This window comes from Cyprinodon tularosa, unplaced genomic scaffold, assembly GCF_016077235.1.
Source record: "Cyprinodon tularosa strain WSP-4 unplaced genomic scaffold, ASM1607723v1 ctg73, whole genome shotgun sequence".
Classification (NCBI taxonomy): Eukaryota; Metazoa; Chordata; class Actinopteri; order Cyprinodontiformes; family Cyprinodontidae; genus Cyprinodon; species Cyprinodon tularosa.
Genome location: NW_024039485.1, coordinates 2217637 through 2235310, shown reverse-complemented (window position 1 = coordinate 2235310; position 17674 = coordinate 2217637). Strand labels below are relative to the sequence as shown.

The 17674-nt window shown below is 36.6% G+C and overlaps 1 protein-coding gene and 1 long non-coding RNA gene across 3 annotated transcripts in view; one reads left to right on the top strand and one right to left on the bottom strand.

Moving 5' to 3' along the window:
- LOC119772886 (G patch domain-containing protein 8) overlaps nucleotides 1–17674 on the top strand; it is a 64272-nt gene that overhangs the window by 38689 nt on the left and 7909 nt on the right. For both annotated transcript variants that reach the window (XM_038269575.1, XM_038269574.1), the window contains exon 3: nucleotides 12105–12242. In XM_038269575.1, coding sequence (XP_038125503.1) covers nucleotides 12105–12242 — 138 coding nt within the window. The remainder of the gene's footprint in view (nucleotides 1–12104; nucleotides 12243–17674) is intronic.
- Nucleotides 1066–13443, bottom strand: LOC119772887. Its single transcript, XR_005279316.1, has 4 exons — nucleotides 13238–13443; nucleotides 5799–5885; nucleotides 1166–1232; nucleotides 1066–1093 (listed from the first exon to the last, which is right to left on the bottom strand). It is a non-coding gene; the product is annotated as an uncharacterized LOC119772887 (long non-coding RNA).

Below are 17674 nucleotides of genomic sequence, written 5' to 3'. Positions count from 1 at the left end.
TCTTCTCATATTCCTCCCCCTCCTCATCTGATTTGACTGATTTACAAGATATTACTGGAAACACCATTTGAAGCAGTGTGACATTATGCCTTTAGTTCAAATATTACCTGTTAAAGTGCTTGGCTCTGGGGCTGAATTTTTTGAAGTGTAATGATACTTGAACAAATAAGCAAACAGTACATATGTAGCAAATAACAGGGATGGGCTAAATATTTTCCTCTTGTTGTTCCTAACAGCTAACAATTACCAAAGCTTTCTATAAACAGCTTTTATCCTGCCAGGTATTTCAATAAAAACCTGCGTTGTGTTACTGCATCCACACAAATCGGAAACAGTGGGTAGAGATCTCACCAGCAGATTAAACAAAAAATATACATTAGAAATAAAAACAACACTATAAAAGCCTAAACACTTTTGCTGTAGCAAGCTTTCATGACTCCTCCTGAGTCACGAACCCCCATGGAAGGGGGGATTTGTATCTGTGGCACACATCCATACTAGTCAAGACTCATGTTCTTCTATTGTATAAGAGATAGTGACAGTGGATTGTGCACCCCAAAGCCTAGCAAATAACTTATTTGAAGTCTCTCTTACCCAAAGTTTGCCAGTAGGACAACTACTCTATATTGAGGATCCAACAAAAAAATCTTTGCAACAACTTTTAATCTTGCATTTCTGCAACATTCTGATAACTGGGCAATTTTATTTGTATAGCACAATTCAGTACATGGACAACTCGAGGTGCTTTACATGAATTAGATAACTAAACAGAAGAAAAATAAAAGCAGAATAAAAGCAGAAACATTTGTAAAACAAATATATCAATCAGCTAGAGTCCACTAAAACCTTTAAGTCTATTCTACAGAGAAAGGAAAATTATAGCTTCCTACAATCACCTGCTAGCCTTACATGGCAATAATTGTGCAGAATTATCCCGAATCCTTGCCACATGGCAAAAAAAAGACATTAGAATTGTAACGATCTCAGAATATTGGACCCAGAATTCGAGGCGAGACAGGCAGTGGGAAAGTTCAAAGCGTTTATTAAACACAAACAGATACGCGGGGCTGCTCGTCTGCTGCGGGGCGGATCTCTGCAGCGATAGGAGAATACAGGTCAGTGACTGGATGTGGAGCTGAATACGACTTGGAGCAAAGTCACTGACCTGATTCAAAGTTCAGTCCGTTCGCGGAGCTTAGACCGCAGTTGTGGCGGCCACGCCCCCAGAGTTCCTAGAGAGCGAGCAGCAGACGCCGAGCAGCAACAGAGTCCAGAAGGGAAATCCAAGGCCGAAGTCAGAAGACAGTTCCAGGTTCAGAAGCCGGTAGAATCCAGGACCAGATGTGACAAACAGAGCAGACAGGGACAAGGCAAAAAACTGGGCAGAAAACTGGTCGTAATCAAGGAAACGGACAGACTAAAGATTGCTAGGAAATGTCTCAGAAAAACACACGAATAACCTGGCGCTGATGGGAGGCAAACACACAACTTAAATAGTAGAGGAACCAGGTGAAAATGATCGGCGATAATCAGCCGCAGAACCAATTAGACAGGGGAGCAAGGAGCAAAGGAAAAAACCAAACGTTCAGCGCCAAGATCATGACAAGAATCATATCCCCGCTATCTTTAAACTAGAGTCTAGTCAAGGTTTTAAAAATGTTACTTTTCTAACTTCCTGTTACAGCTAGCTGTGCTGTAATAGTAGCACTAATTTGTACTTACATGGGAAGAACTAGAGTATTGTTTTATGATGTTCTATTTTTATACCTCATCTTCCCAGGAACAGTGCAGGCTAACAATCAGGATGCCCGTCCCCCAGACGTTTCTAACTCTATTGCTAATTACCTCAAATGTGTCAGTTTTGAAAAAGACAATTTATCAAACAATGTAAATAAAAATTATATGGTTTATATTTAGATTGATGGCAAATCCAATGCTATGTTTATAACAATTCACTCTGCCAAACAATACATAAGTTCTTATGACCAGTTTATGATTGGCAACTGAAATCAAATAAAGAATAATTTCTTTGAAAGTTGCAGTATTCATTAGGATCTGACTATTTTCTCTCCTATCCCCCCTGCATTAGAAGTTTTTATTCAGAGGTTTCTATATTTGAGCAGAGAGAATTTGTAACCATTGGCTGTGTTCTTCCAAACTCTCTATCTGCATTTATTATGCATGCATAACTGTTGTTCTGTCCTATTTTTTGCCAGTACTCCTCTGTTTCAGTTTCAACACTGAACCAAGATTGCAATTAAAACCTGTGTTAGGGTGCTGTTAACAATTATACCCTCTGATCAATTACATCCCTTAATGTCCAAGCCAGCATATTTAGTAGGCCTGGAGAGGCACAAATACACATTTGTTTAAAAATTATTGGTACTTGCCACTTGCATTCACATATCTTTTCAGTTGTAATGACACATTAATGAGATTTTATGTGTTTATCTAGAAATATCTTAATACATAATTGGTGTAAATGTTGTTTTCTATTTGTCCTCCCTGCTCTCTTCGTCAAATAAAACTGCTTCTCTCTTCTCGAGTCACATCGAATTTGCATTAGGGAACGGTTTTAATAATCTTTCCCCATTCTGTGTCTCATCCAAACATCATCAAATTAAGAGGCAAAATGCTCTCAAAATACAGCGCCGCAGTAACTATCAATCTTCTCAGACTTCAGAGTAAATCCTTGCACTTTTTCTAAGGTCGGCTCTAGCAATCCATGAAAATACTGTTCAATATTTAATTACAGGCAACAAGAGAGTGACCGGTGAGATGAGAGAAACAATTTAGCTCAAGAACAGATGGCTAGTGGGAGCAATATGAATTGTTTATTTTAGCTAAATTGATTAAATCATAACAACTTATTTACTCAGTCATGTATTCTGTAATGAAAAGAAGACTTGATTTTTGTTTTTTCAATGTCATGGGCTCATATGTTAAACCTTTTTTACCCTTTTTAAACCAATTTTAAGCAGGAATCGGAAAAAACATTTGGCATACCAATATATATATATATATACAGTATATATATATATATATATATATATATATATATATATATATATATATATATATATATATATATATATATATATATATATATATATATATATATATATATATATATATATCTTTTGTAAAGTTTTCCATTAATCAATTTGTATTTCATTTTCTTTAAAGCTTTTTTAATATCAAAAGGCCTGATCTGATCTGACCCAGTTTTACCTAAAAAACTTAAATGAAATACAACTTGCTAGCAAATTAGTTTATCTAATGCATAGAATAGGAACAATAATATACTATAATAATAGACATTTTAAAGGATTTAGGGAAAGATGGGTATTAAAGTTCATATACCTAAATAAAAGATTTGATGTGCAGCATTTGTTATTTATGAATTATATTCTACATTAAAACTATGCAAAGCAAAATCTTGCTCTTTACTGTTTTCATGATTTTTGTGATACTATTTAGAGGCCATAGGTTTCAAAACCAAAACTTAGATGTTGCGATCTGTTGGATTTTGAGTTTCATTAAGTATTTTTTTCTGCATTTCATTTTATTCAATCTGTCTCTGTTTATTATGATGTGTTCTCTGATTTACTTTTCTTTGTTACAGGGCTTCTGTGTCTTAGTTATCTGCTGTTTTCCATCTGAAAAAAAGATACTCACTGGTTTAGCAGCTCAGTAAAGAACTTCTCCAGCATTAGTAGTTCTAGTTTTGTTAGTTAGTGCCAGTTTTAGCAAGTCTATTTCTGAGGTCTGATAATTTTTTTTTTCTTTTTAAAATATTCACTCAGCAGGTTCCTTCCATAACAAGCAATGGCAGCGTAGAATTATTAGTGATTGTTGTTGTATGATTATTTTTTATTTTAAAAAAATCCTCTTCTTTTAAACATGGTGTGCCTGAACTGTGCAAGTAAATTCATAGAGGGGGGTCGATTTGTTCATGTGTCAGGGTACCAGCACAGGGGGGAGGGAGCAGCAGACAACCCTGATTGACATGTCAGGAACCAATAGTGGACCACAGACCTTGTTTTGTGATTGGTGGGGGTTTCTCATTGATTTAACACTGTAGCGGGGACCTTTTTTTCTTTTCGTTTCCCTTCCAGACCTTCTATTTCACTGCTTGCTACGTGGCTGTGGGGATTTCTTCAACCAACGTGGTAAAAAATGCGTAAGAAAAGATCTCCTACTACACCTTCTTAGGGAACTGAAATGGCTACACAACAAAGAGGACAGACGTAACAGCAAGTCAAAATAAAATATTAAAAACATTTGGATGCTGGTGGCAGCTGGATAAAGTGTTAACCAGATTTCACACATATCTAGTACAAATGACTACACAATCCAACCATAGCAATCTACATAGAAAATTAATAATAATCGATAAATATTTCAAAAGCGTATAAATTGACAATGGTAAGGGCTAGCATAAGAGTTAAATAATTAAAGTACTTGAATTTCTAACAAAATATTAGTAGTTTATAATGTAAGATGATAAAACAATCCAAACCAGGCAGAATCACTGACAAAGCTGGTTGGTATTTGATCGGTGTGACCGCTGACTGAGTCGATACGGCACCAAATTGAGTAAGCCTGGCTGTTATCCTGGTCAGGAGCAGGCTAACTGCACAGAACAAATCACCATAGTAAATTTTGCATTAATGCTTTTTTGAAACTGAGTAAAGGCTTAATTAGGCCAGAATAACTTAGAATTAACCCTGTATATTGGCTCTGTGAAAAAGGCCTCTAGTAATTGCATGTGTCCCTGCACGGCACACACAATGGTGCACCATTATGTGACTGTGTGTGATTTTTTTTTAAAGAACAAAAATAGTGAACTGCCTTCCCAAGGACCATATTTTATTAAATTCTAAATAACTTCAAATGTAGCCTTGAAAGCAGTGGAGGATTGTTACTGTTAATATGATAAATGTGTGACTTAGCAGCTTTAAAAAAGAAAAAACACTTAAAGCAGAACCACAAAATGGCTGTAGCAAACGTGTGACCTTTGCTACCTGTACAGTATACAAGAATAACTGGTGAGACAGTTATGAGCTGGCAAAAACTCAAACTGTATTACCGTATGCTTCTTCTCCATTGTATTAAGAATTGCATTGATATGCTTTTCTCTATTTTGTGATTTGATTTCTGAGGAGAACTCCCCATGCTTTTTCCATTCTCTATCCCAGCTTTTGTAAACAAGAGATGCAGGGAATAGGTCATTACATTTCAACCAAGCATATAGACCATGATTTTGTTATCTGTTGTAATTTGATGATTTTTTACTTTTTTTCTTTTTTGGGTCTTTAAAGATCTCACTTTGCCTTTGGTTTTAGTTTTCCAGTAGATGTTTTCAAGGGACAAAATTTGCCTTTTCTGAGTCACTGCCAGCATCACCATATAAATAAAGGTATTTAGTTTTAAGTTTCCAATAAAATATCAAAGGTTAGATGTGGCAACAGGGACAACAATGCAGCAGCTCAGCAAGTCAATAAACCGCAAAATTAATAATTTTATCCATCTAAAATGTAAGCCATAATTTTATTTAAGATTGGGATTTTGTTTGATGTATACATTAGATCCCAAAATCGAGCTTCCTTAAAGTAAAAATGGCCAACCATTCATAGATTTGTGATTAAATAGAGATATCTTAAATCTGTATCTGCAGGTAAGGGACACAGTATAGTGGAAACATTGTGGGGGAACAAGCCAAAGCCACAGACTGTCCTAAAAATGCTAAAGGATCAGACATGGTGACCATTAGTATCAAGAGAGCAGATGATTACCTCAGCATGGTTCTGCTCAGTGGGGTCCATCAGCAGGATCTCACTTGATGGGGGACCTGAGCTGTGGCAGCAGAAAGATGCTGAATTCTGAGGCAGAGAAAGAGTGAAAAACAGCAAGAATAGATTTTCATCAAGGCCCATTATGGCTAATTGCTTTGATGAGTTCGGTCACATCTTTGTCTATTTATTTTCATGTAATCCGGAATATATCGTTTTTACTTGTTTTCTTAACAACCAAAACATTAGCTGTGTAAATATTTGTTGATGGATGGATGGATGGATGGATGGATGGATGGATGGATGGATGGATGGATGGATGGATGGATGGATGGATGGATGGATGGATGGATGGATGGATGGATGGATGGATTCTAAGATTTTTTCATATAGAAGAAAACGGCAAGCTTTAGGTAGTAAAGTTATTCTAATATTTCTATCCCTGAATAAACTTTATTCTTCCTGGGAGATAATATTGAAGTCCTAAAAGAAAATGTGGATTTTGTGTTTTAGTCTTATGACTAAAACACAATGGCTGACTAATCTCCCTAACTGACATGCTTTCTGTAGATCTTTTAAGGTTATACTTGCGCTCTCTGTAGCACTTCATTGCAAGTTTAATGTAGTAAATAGCTGTTTTATTTCCTGTGTTAAGTGTCCTTTTGTTAACTTCCACTTGATTTTCATTTTCAGCATTGCTGTCCTCCAACCATGATATTAAATCCGCTGACTCCTTAAGTCTATCTATCTATCTATCTATCTATCTATCTATCTATCTATCTATCTATCTATCTATCTATCTATCTATCTATCTATCTATCTGTCTGTCTGTCTGTCTGTCTGTCTGTCTGTCTGTCTGTCTGTCTGTCTGTCTGTCTGTCTGTCTGTCTGTCTGTCTATCTATCTGTCTGTCTGTCTGTCTGTCTGTCTGTCTGTCTGTCTGTCTGTCTGTCTGTCTGTCTGTCTGTCTGTCTGTCTGTCTGTCTGTCTATCTATCTATCTATATAATTACCTGAGTATCGTCTTTTAGTTCAATTTGAAGACAAACTAATTAACTACTTTTCAGGAGAGGTTTGTAGAAATTAGGACCTTCCCTTTTATATTTCAACCGATATGGTCCTGGCTTACAGCACACACCGTCTTGAAATGCTGATAATCGTTACATTTTTGTTAACATAGTGAAAGAGCCATGTTCTGGATGCCTCTGGTAGAGATGAACCTACTGAGATAAGGAGGCGCATTTATCTCGCAAATGAAGCAAAGGTTTCTGGCTCTGATATGAGCTGGGTCTTTGAGATAAAAGAAGATGGTACTTCATGAGATGAATGACTTCAGTTTTGCCTGGAGGTTTCCCATAGGACCCCTTTGATAGGCAGAACACATAATAGTGTCTATCCTTATCATAAACCCCTTTTTGTAAGTCCGTGGGGTGGAAAGGAATAGGGGTTACATCTCATCTTGCTTGTAAGGGCTTAACGAACAGTAGTGTTTCGCAGTTTGCAAACCTTGATGGATTTAACGGTGTAAACTTGATATAAAATATCACAATATTTTTTAAAGCAACCCAAAATCGGTATAGTGTAATCTATACCGAATAGATTGTGTGTAAATATAATGAATAGATGAAAATTATTCATGCAATTAAATACATTTTACTTTATTGATAAAGAGTACAGTTATAATTATTTTGAAGATAGGTTATGAAGTTCCAATCAGTAGATTTTCCCCATCCCAATATACTGTAGAGGAGTGCTTCATCTAAAATGGAAAAGTGAACAAATACACAAAGTGATGAAAGAGCTTGAGCTAGTCAGAAATAATCTGTTCTAAAAAATGATAAATAAAATTGTATTAAACTGTACAATAGACTTTTAAAATGTAAAAGTCTATTGTACACTAGTAATCATCTGTATCCTATGGTTACAGAAGAAGATCTTTTTTTTTGCATTATTTAAAAAAGTATCTGCTAGATGGCAGCTCTCTGATAAGCTATTAAAATGCACTAACAGGAAAATGAACTACTAGCAATAATAATTTTAATGAATTTTTCTTCATAAATTTAACCACACTATATTCTCAAGGGTATCGAATTGCCCTCCAAATCAGAGAAAGAAAGTGTTTCAATATCTCTCATGCTCATGTGCATTAAATCCACTACCTAGACAAGCAGACCTCTGCTAAACACATGATAATTAATAAGTTGCTGTGTTTTAAGAGAGATACTACAGTAGGTTACCACCTCTAATGTACTAATGATATTTCATAACAACTAAATATTCCCCTGTCAGCTGTTAGCGGTATTACAACAAAGTGGAATCAACTTTATGTGGCCTCTAAATTATCTTGGGAACAGTGTGTAGTGTGTGGAATTCATGTACTCTATCAGCATCTCTGGCAATCCAATGGTTGTGTCAGTGGGCTGACATAATATTTAAGCCTTTGTAATGAAAATAGTAGATCAAATAATGGCAAGTAACCCAATGGATTTGGCAATACAAGGTCTCACTGTCTCTTAAAGCAAAGAATAGGATAGTTCTACAGAATAAGAACATGAAGATAGTACATCTTTATTAGTCAATTGATTCGGAATGTGACTTGTAATCAATTTTTAAGTCATTGTGGATATTAATCACAAATGTTAAAGTAGCATCCCCAGTAATGCCAAAATTAAATGCTGAGCAACACATTCTGTACACAAGATAAACTGTTAAATAAAACTGCATAGATAAATAAATAAACAATCCCACCAATTTTAAGGCCCATAGATTGTTAGATTTTATGTGTTGTAAAATCTATAAAAAACACTATACAGACTTGAAAAATTCCAGAATTAAAATGTTGTGTCTATGCTTTTATCTAGGTTTTAGATTAATGCATTATGCACTATTTAATTTCTGTGGATATATTTGTAACTGATTATTTCTGTAAAACAAACAGCACATGTTCGTTTTCATAGCAGGTAAAAAGAAAAAATCTTCTAAGAAATCCACGTTTCCTGATAATTTGGTGAGGGTCGGTAATTATTCTTATTTATGTCAGTTTTAGGAATGGAAATGTCATTTCTTGGAGAGACGCAAGACAAGAAAAGAAAAAAAAAATCAAGAAACATTGAAGAAGATTAACATTTACAAGCCTGCAAAATTAATCTGAAAACATGACACATTGAATGTTCATTCAGGCCTGCAGATATATCAACTGTGTTTAGATGAGAATAGATTTACACTAGTGAGGTAAATTGAGGTCGAGATTAATTTAGCTCTGGCATTTCAGTTTGACAGACTGTGTATTATTGGACAAGCTTCAGTGTGTGTTAGGATGCTCCTTCTGCCTATGTATTTCTATAAATGGGTTTAAGCGCGCCAACATGCGGGGTAAGGGTTAGGAATAACACGCGTGTGTGTCTTCAGAGCCAATTAAAGTTCTCATGTTTGATTTTGGTGTACAACAGAAAAAAAATTTTCTAGGGTGCCTCTAACACAAACAAATTACTCTTGAGTGCACACACAGATATACACACATTTCTGCTTTGGTGCCTTCGCACCTTTTCTTTTTGTTTCCTCATGTGTACACTCCATACTATATTTCATTGTTAAAAGTAATTATCCTGACAGAATGCAGGGAAGTGAGAGGAAGGTGTTAGAATATATCCTGAGGTAAGGCCAGGCGAAAAATTTGTCAAAATCACACACGGAGAGTATAAATGCATCTACGCATACACCCTAGCATTCATTATTTCCACCTCATCTCTTAAGTTTATTTCCAAGGAACGATGGTCTCTGTGATTGGATCATTTCCTGCAAGTGACCTAAGCTTGCAGGTCAGATCAATACCATGGCAAACACATACACACTTCTAGAAGCACAGGATCGATATATATCAGTTCCATCTGGGTTCATTTCAGTCTGGAAGAGTCCTGTCAGTCCTTTCCTTCTTTTCACTCTTTATGTGTATATGAAACTGACTGACAGCTTGAAGTGTGGAGGTGTTCTTGCAACGCAATGAAATTGTGGCAAAAAAGATTTTGTAGCTAAAAATAAAGAGCTTTAGCTTTGTGGAATAAAATACCCAAGTGCTCATTTAGGTTAGATTTCTAACTGTTGCAGCTATTTCTCCATATCATTTAAAAGATTGAATAGATTCCCATTCATCAAGGTTTTCCATATTGTTGATATTTAAAATTATGTTATGCTTTGTGGTTGTTAAAAGTAAAATAAAATGAAATAGAATAAAACAATTTTGAGTTAACTTTTCTGTTTGTTTGTTTCTTTGTTTCTTTGTTTGTTTGCATAGGCCCCTAAGTGCTCCCCCATACTCAAGCTTTCTCCTCTATTTTTGTTGTTATAATGGTTTTGGAAAATTTACAACACTATGAAGGTTTGCGCAAAATACATTTAAAACATATCCGTCATGTGTTTTCTCTTTGTTAACATTACAATATATCAAAGGAAAAATGCAATGTCAAGTACTCACTGTGCAACAGCAAGCAGGCTTTTATTACTGGCTAACTTTGTTTATAAGATAATGAAACTAGCCAAAGTGAAAGCAAATATATCTATTTATGTCTATAAAATTATAAAAAGAATATAAAATTATAAAAACAATATTTAGGATTGTGCAACCATTTGTTGACTGAAACCTTAGGTGGGGGGTTAGTGGTTAGGGAAGAATCCTGAGGTTCTCAGTTCGAGCCCCACTCCCACAGGCTGCAGTACTCTTGGTCCCTGAGCAAAGACCCTTAACTCTACACTGCTCAACGGGCGCCAAGCAATGGCAGCCCACTGCTTCCCAAGGGGATTGGTTAAATGCAGAGTTCATTTCATTGCTGTGTACTTGTGACAGTGTAATGACAATAAAATGCTGGGGAGCTTAAACTACCAGAGCAATATCAGTCAAATCATATCCAGCAGTCTTAGAAAACACCATACAGATGAATCTAGAGTGTGATGTGAATCTGTGGCCTAATCCTAATATCCAATCCTAGAATGACATAAGCACCAAGTTTAATACTGATATCCAATCAGATCTGACCCATTTCTGAATGAAACATAACAAGTTTGTTGTTTTTATAAATCCCCTTTACGTCTAGCTTTTAGATTGAAGCAAAAGCTCCCGCACAAATATTTTCTACTGATGTACAGCCTTCCCTCTCCCAGAAAGCTTCTTTTAAAAGGTCTCAAGGCTTGATTTGCATGTATAAAATATTGAACAAATATTTATGGACAATATATAAGTTTGGGCTGATATTTACTTATGTCAGTTGGTCCTGAAAAACTCACCGGGTGACCCAGGACTTCACAAACAGAAAAGAAGAGCACCAGGATGTAATTAAAATTGAAACAATGGGAATAAAAGGAGGAGATGAAGTAAAGAAGAAATTAATTGACTGAAAGCAGGAAAATAAAAAAAAGACTAGACAAAGTGAGGAAGGAAAGAATGGACGAAGGATGGAACGAAGGATAGAATGAAAAAAAGAAGTGACAACCTCAAATTAAATTCCCATCATGTCAGAGTAGAACAGAATTCAATAGTGTTTATTGGCAGCTCCTAGCCTCAGGGAAATTACATTTTGAAGCAGAGCATGGCATGAATGCACTACTAACCCCCCCCCCCCCCCCCCCCCCCCCCCCCCCCCCCCCCCCCCCCCCAACACTAGTGCACACACTCAAACATAGCCATACACAAACAAGTGAACACACCTATGTACACAGCACTGTGCAAGGCTCTGGACCCAAAAAAGGCCTTCTGGTTGATGTGAGCATGCAGACAGGCAATTTATCCCCTTGGGTCTATATGCCATTCATTCAGTGCATGTGTGTCTGTGTGTATGTCTCTGTCATTGTGCTACTGTGCTTACCTATTTGTGCGCATGCAATCTTGTTTATACACATCCAGGAATTTTCTGCTGCAAAGAAGTCTAAATTGTTCTATTCAGACGGTCATGCTTCCTGTCGATCCAATGTCATTTCCTTCACAGCCAAACTCAACACATTTCCTATAAATGTACATACGCAGGTTTAATATTATTGTGCTGGTGTTAAACATCTACCTCCAGGCTCCGGCTGCCGTAAGAATAGAGCTTCAGTGACTTTGTTCAGCTTCCAGCAGTGCCAGTAAAGGAACCTCTGTTTAATAGGATGCCGTTTAACAGTTTTATGTGGAGCACATGTAGAGGATTTTATTGCTGATGTCTTTGGGATGCAGATTTGCTCTAAATGGATAACTGTCTGCCATTTGCTCCTCCTCTCACTTTCTATGTCTCTCTAACCCTTTATGCTCTCATTCTGAATGCTTCTGTCTTTCTTCCTGCAGGAGTGCACAGAGAGGGCTTTGGGTTGCTCGATCGAGGATCTGAAGTCACTTTTCTACTGCGAGTTATGTGACAAGCAGTACCTGAGACACCAGGAGTTTGACAACCACATCAACTCCTACGACCATGCACACAAACAGGTAGACAAACGATGCACCTGACATGCTCATACACAAACTGGCAACATATAGACAGAAAAACAGGCCTCATTTTTTGATTTCCTATAGTGAAATTTGGATCTGTTACTATTGCACTTTATGTGTTGATAGAAAACGTGGAAACACTCTGCCAGAATGTTTGCGCTTCTGAGCTGGAATGTGACAGTTTTATTGTTAGATCATAACAATTACGTTAAACAAGTATCAAGAGCTCAATTTTTCTACCCTTCAATGACTTTTAACCTTTTATGTATTTTAGCTGCTTTGGTAACACCTGATAATTATCTGTTCATTTTTGTTTATTGGTTTATAACTTTATTTAATTTGATTTAAAGTATTAATAAAGGCCTTATATGATTCTAGGCTTCAAGATATCACAATTGGAGACACAGGGTGTGTGGCTCTACAGCTGCATACCAAAAGGGCAACTCTAACCTTAGTACACATAAATAAATGCATATTTCATGAGCTGTTCCTTTGATACAGGTCCAGCACTTTATCATCATATTTTAGGGCAATCATTCTGGTATTTTGTTGTAACTCTTGCAGAACACATAGAGGAAGTTTTATTTGAAATGAACTTGTGTTGGAAAAATCCCCAAAAAGTAAACTTTTAAAGTTGCATGGCAATAGTTTAGAGTACAGTATGCACAAATGAAAAGTTACAGAGACAGCTAGAATTAAAAACAAATCTGCAAAGTTTGTAAGTTAAAATGTAAAATTTCAGTTTGAAATAAAACTTATTTTTGGATAGTTTTTGCTCAAGAACAATTTTATGATTCAATTTTGGGTGAGTTAAAGCTATTGGACTATTAGTAGAAGGTCTGCCGCGGGTTTTTTCCTCCTCTTACACCCACTTCACCTCCAGTCTGGACTAACAAGCTGAAAGTTCTTCCTGATAGCCCATTCTCCTCAAGCTATCTGTTGTCATGCCAAGACATATACTTGCACGCTAAAGCGTACAGACATGCACTTACCCTTGTACACTTGTCCGCAAACACAAGGCGATCTCTCAACCAAGCCAAAGCGCTTCCTACTTCTGAACGCCCACACCGTGCATCATGAAATAAACATCGAGTAGGGGCCGTTCCTCCTCTGTCATTGTTCTTTGGAAATGAATTGAGGCAACTGCAGGCCAATGTTAATGCTTTGTTTTAGCCAACGGCAGGCACATGAAACGAGCTGCATGAGGCACTGAGCTGACAGTAGCCAGCGGTACAGTGGAAACACACACTCAACCATACACCCACACACATATACACAGACACACGTGCAGAAATAAAAGGATGCATGCACCTCCTGCCTACAGACAACAGATGAAATTCTAGCTGAAGACAGTTTCCCTGCAGGAGTATTGGCTTTGGAAAATGGAAGCTGATTGCGTTTGCTTTGTCTCCTTTTTCTTGCCATCGATTCCAGGGTAAATATGTCTATATAAAGGACTTTACAAGTCCTTACTGCTGATTATGTTCATTGATTTTACTAAAACAATCCCAATTTTTTCGTTTTTCGATTGAGGGAGGGGTTATGCGGGTGGTGGGTGTAGGTATTCAGCCTATTACCAGGTCTACTTAAAAGCTGCTTAAAAACTATCATCCCTTATGCAGGAGAATTGGAATAAACTTTGGCTTAACACAAAACAAATATAAATGTACTGTAGCATAGTATATAAATACAGACTCTATCTAAAATTCTGGACCAGGAGAAATTAAAAATATTTATTTTTATTGCATTTTAGGCTGGAATTTAATCTATTCACCCATATTGGGCCATGAAATTGCAAGGCACACAAATTCAAAAGGTACATATCACATCCAGATGGCTAAAAACAGAGGGGAGATCTTCTTTATTGAAAGGTAGAGAGGACATAATGGATAACAAAGGAGTAAAACAGGCAGTCACCTGAATGGCAAATGGTTAATTAAAGGGTCTGCTGATGTTTTAGTAACATCTAGGATACATCCAGTGGCTTCAACTTTTTTTATGTAGCTATCAACTCTTGAGATTACATATGGAATTTTCTGCCTCAAAACTCATTTTGAGGTCAATACATTTTAACTGTTAGAGGTAGTAATAATTACAGGTAATGTATGGATTTATATAGCTTAGTGCCAGCAGACAGACACTTAAGATGTTTTCTGATGGAGCTCCACCACGTATAACACCTATAGGCACCTAAAGAGCTATACATGTATTGTTTCAGAGGAAATAAGAAAGGAACTACCTAAAATGTGACTGGATTGCATCAGCTTAACTGGTGAAATAGGCTAAATGATATGCTAATTCAATGCTAATTTGCTTTGTTTTGCAAGCTGAACTTTTTAATACACAATTTTTAGCTATAAAGGGAATTGGAATGTCAGTGTATGTTCCAATGAAATATTTTTGTTGTAAACCTTTATTTAGAGGTAAACTCTAAATAAAGGTTTAGAGGTTTAGACATTGGAAACTGGCAATACAGACATAAGAAATTCCAAATGGTACTTTCTGCTCTCTCTATTGAGCAGTTGAGTTGGGATATTATAGAGTTGAATTGTCCCTGTAAAATGCCTTCAAATGACATGTGTTGTGAATTGGTGTTATATAAATAAACTGAATTGTATTGAAACTGAATGAATTATGAATAACAACATCTGGCCAGCCTTCGAAAGGCTCATGTAATTGTACAGACAAAATCAGGAGATATATTTCCCATGATTTGAAACACAAGATTTTCATGAGTTTTAATTGTCTTGATTGCATGTTTTTTGAAAGGGTTTGGATGTAACATTTTACTGGGTTTTGCTTAAAGTTTGCAAGCTAAGGGACTTTTTATGTAAGAAAATATGTTGGCAAATGCACAAAGTAGAAGGTATTCATCATCATATATTTGTTCTGTTAGAGACTGGTCTGTTCCACTTACTGACTGCCACAAACAGTATTAGTGCAGCATCTCAGATCTTTTCTTTCTCTTTTTCGCTGTTTTCCCCAGCCACAGTAGTTCATCTTACACGCTTGTTTAATCCAGCATGATTAATATTCCCTGTAGGATAAGTTTGGCATCGTAACTACTCACAGCTTCCCACATCTATACACTTGACAAACATCTGGCGGCTCAGGCATCTACATGTTTCAGTGATCCAAAACCCACAGCTCCAGTGGCGTATACCTGGAGCTATCCTTGGTAAGCACAGAGTGGGAGGTTAAGCATCCCTCGATAATGTAAAAAGACACCAGCTTGTGTAAGACACAGCTGAGATTAACCTGACAACTGTCAACTTCTGCAATGGATCCAGCTTGCAAAAATGAGTGAGTATATGAATAAATCTGATGAGTGAGGCACTAATCTGATGAGTGCATGCTAGTAAGTGTGAGATACATATTGCATGGGAGGATAACAGTGTAACACAACCTGAAAGTACATGTGGCGTATTCCTGTTGAAAATTACAATCCAAGATTACATTTACAAATATATGAAGCAAACAACAAACCTTGAGCTCACACTAGCAGAAATTTAGAATATACTGGAAAGCAAAGGGAAAAAAGTGTTGCACAAGTTTGCAGTTATTCCCGAACTCCTGATTCGCATCCCTACCCTTTAGATTTGTGTGGCGACAAAAAGTCTGTGCACTCTCACACCTGCCAAGGATGGATAAAAGAGGGATTAAAGCATGTCAGAAATGGAAACAGGAGTGAGAGGCATGAATCATTGTTTCCTTGAAAGAACCAGTACACCCATGGCTAAAGATTCACATAAAGGAATTCACACACACACACACACACACACTCCCACCCATCGAGGTGGGCCCAAGCTAATTGACCTATCACATTCTTTAAAATGAAAGCACACTTTTTCTTTCTGTTTTTCTTCATGTTTCATGCATTTTTGTTTATGTGTATTTGGCATGATCAAACAACCAAAGATATTGCTTTGTCTTGCTCCCACACACAAGATAGTTGTCAAAACCCCTTTGGCAACACATTGTAAATCAGTTGTTTTCCCTTAGCACTTTCATGTAATGCACCGAAATAATGAGGGAGTATATTTTAAGCCCACCATCCACGATAACGCCAGAAACATGACAACATAATATTTTACACAGCCAAGTTTTTTTTTTCTTATCCAAGAGCACGAAACAGATAGTCTCCACCTTTAAAAGAGTTGTGATTCAGTTTTTTGGGTTCAAAATACATTAAATATTATAGTGAACATTTAGAATTTCACTACCTGATGTAGGCTGTGAGGGTAAACACTTCACAAAGCTTGAAAATCATTTAATGGAATACAATGAAAATGTTCTCTCCCCAAGGAAAAAATGAAAAGTATTGCATTTATACTTTATTATACATTTTTGTTTTCTAAGAATAGGAAAATACAGCATCCTGGAGTACTTAAAAACTCCTCCTGCCAAGCCTTAGAAGAGACAGGACAAGATTCTCGAGGGCATAGAGCAGTCATCATTAGCCATGCTGGGCCAAGACGCAGAACAAGTTACTGACATTGAAGAAAAGCAGCCCAAAAACAAATGATTGCAGGAAGTGTTGAGATGTGTAATTTTAGTAAGGGCAAGCTGAAAAATGATCTGCTAATGAGTTAGTTGGACATTTTGGACATATTTCAGGTGTCTATAACCAGAAATGTGGCCAAACTCTGATTGTGTTTCACAAATGTGAACAAGAACCTGCTCTTAAATCACTAACTTGTATGTCCAGAAGACTCATCTCTGAAATGTATTTATAGTCTGTCAGGAGGAAGAAAAACATTTTATTAAACGCCCAGGTAAAAAAGTAAACACGAACACTCACGCCTGTTTGCCTTATCTATATATTTGTGTTGAATGTAAATTAAATTTTGTTAACTATAAAACAAATAAATTAAAATAAAACCAACTTTAATTTTGCAGAAGTTTCAGTTTCTGTTAAACGTAATGGATGTTAGACATCCATCTGCCTTCTCTTGTATTGCTCCAAGCAACAGTTGTTGCCTGATCTTGTGCATCTCATTTATGTCATTGGAGATTCGCTTTGAGCGCACAAAGGGGGTGCATAAGAACAGGGAGACAGATTTTTAGAAAAATACATTTCAACATTTCAAAGGGCTAATAACCATCCTGATCTTGCTACTTGCTGCTGTGTAATCCTTTCTGTCCAGTCTCCTCTCCAGGTTAGTTGTTGGCTGCGTAAACTGAAAACTCACGAGATTTGGCTAAGAGTTCCAGGGCCTAATCTTCAGAGGTTGTGTATTTAAACACTTGAAAACATTCATAGAAGGTACAAAGCTATTTGTGTATGCAGCACAGCATAATAGTATTTTGAAAGTTGGGTGCAAACTTCCACATAAAAATTCAGCAATCTTTGTAGCTGCAGTAATAATATATAGAGTACTATATATATAAAACTGGTTTAATAAAATATACATACATTTATGTGGCAA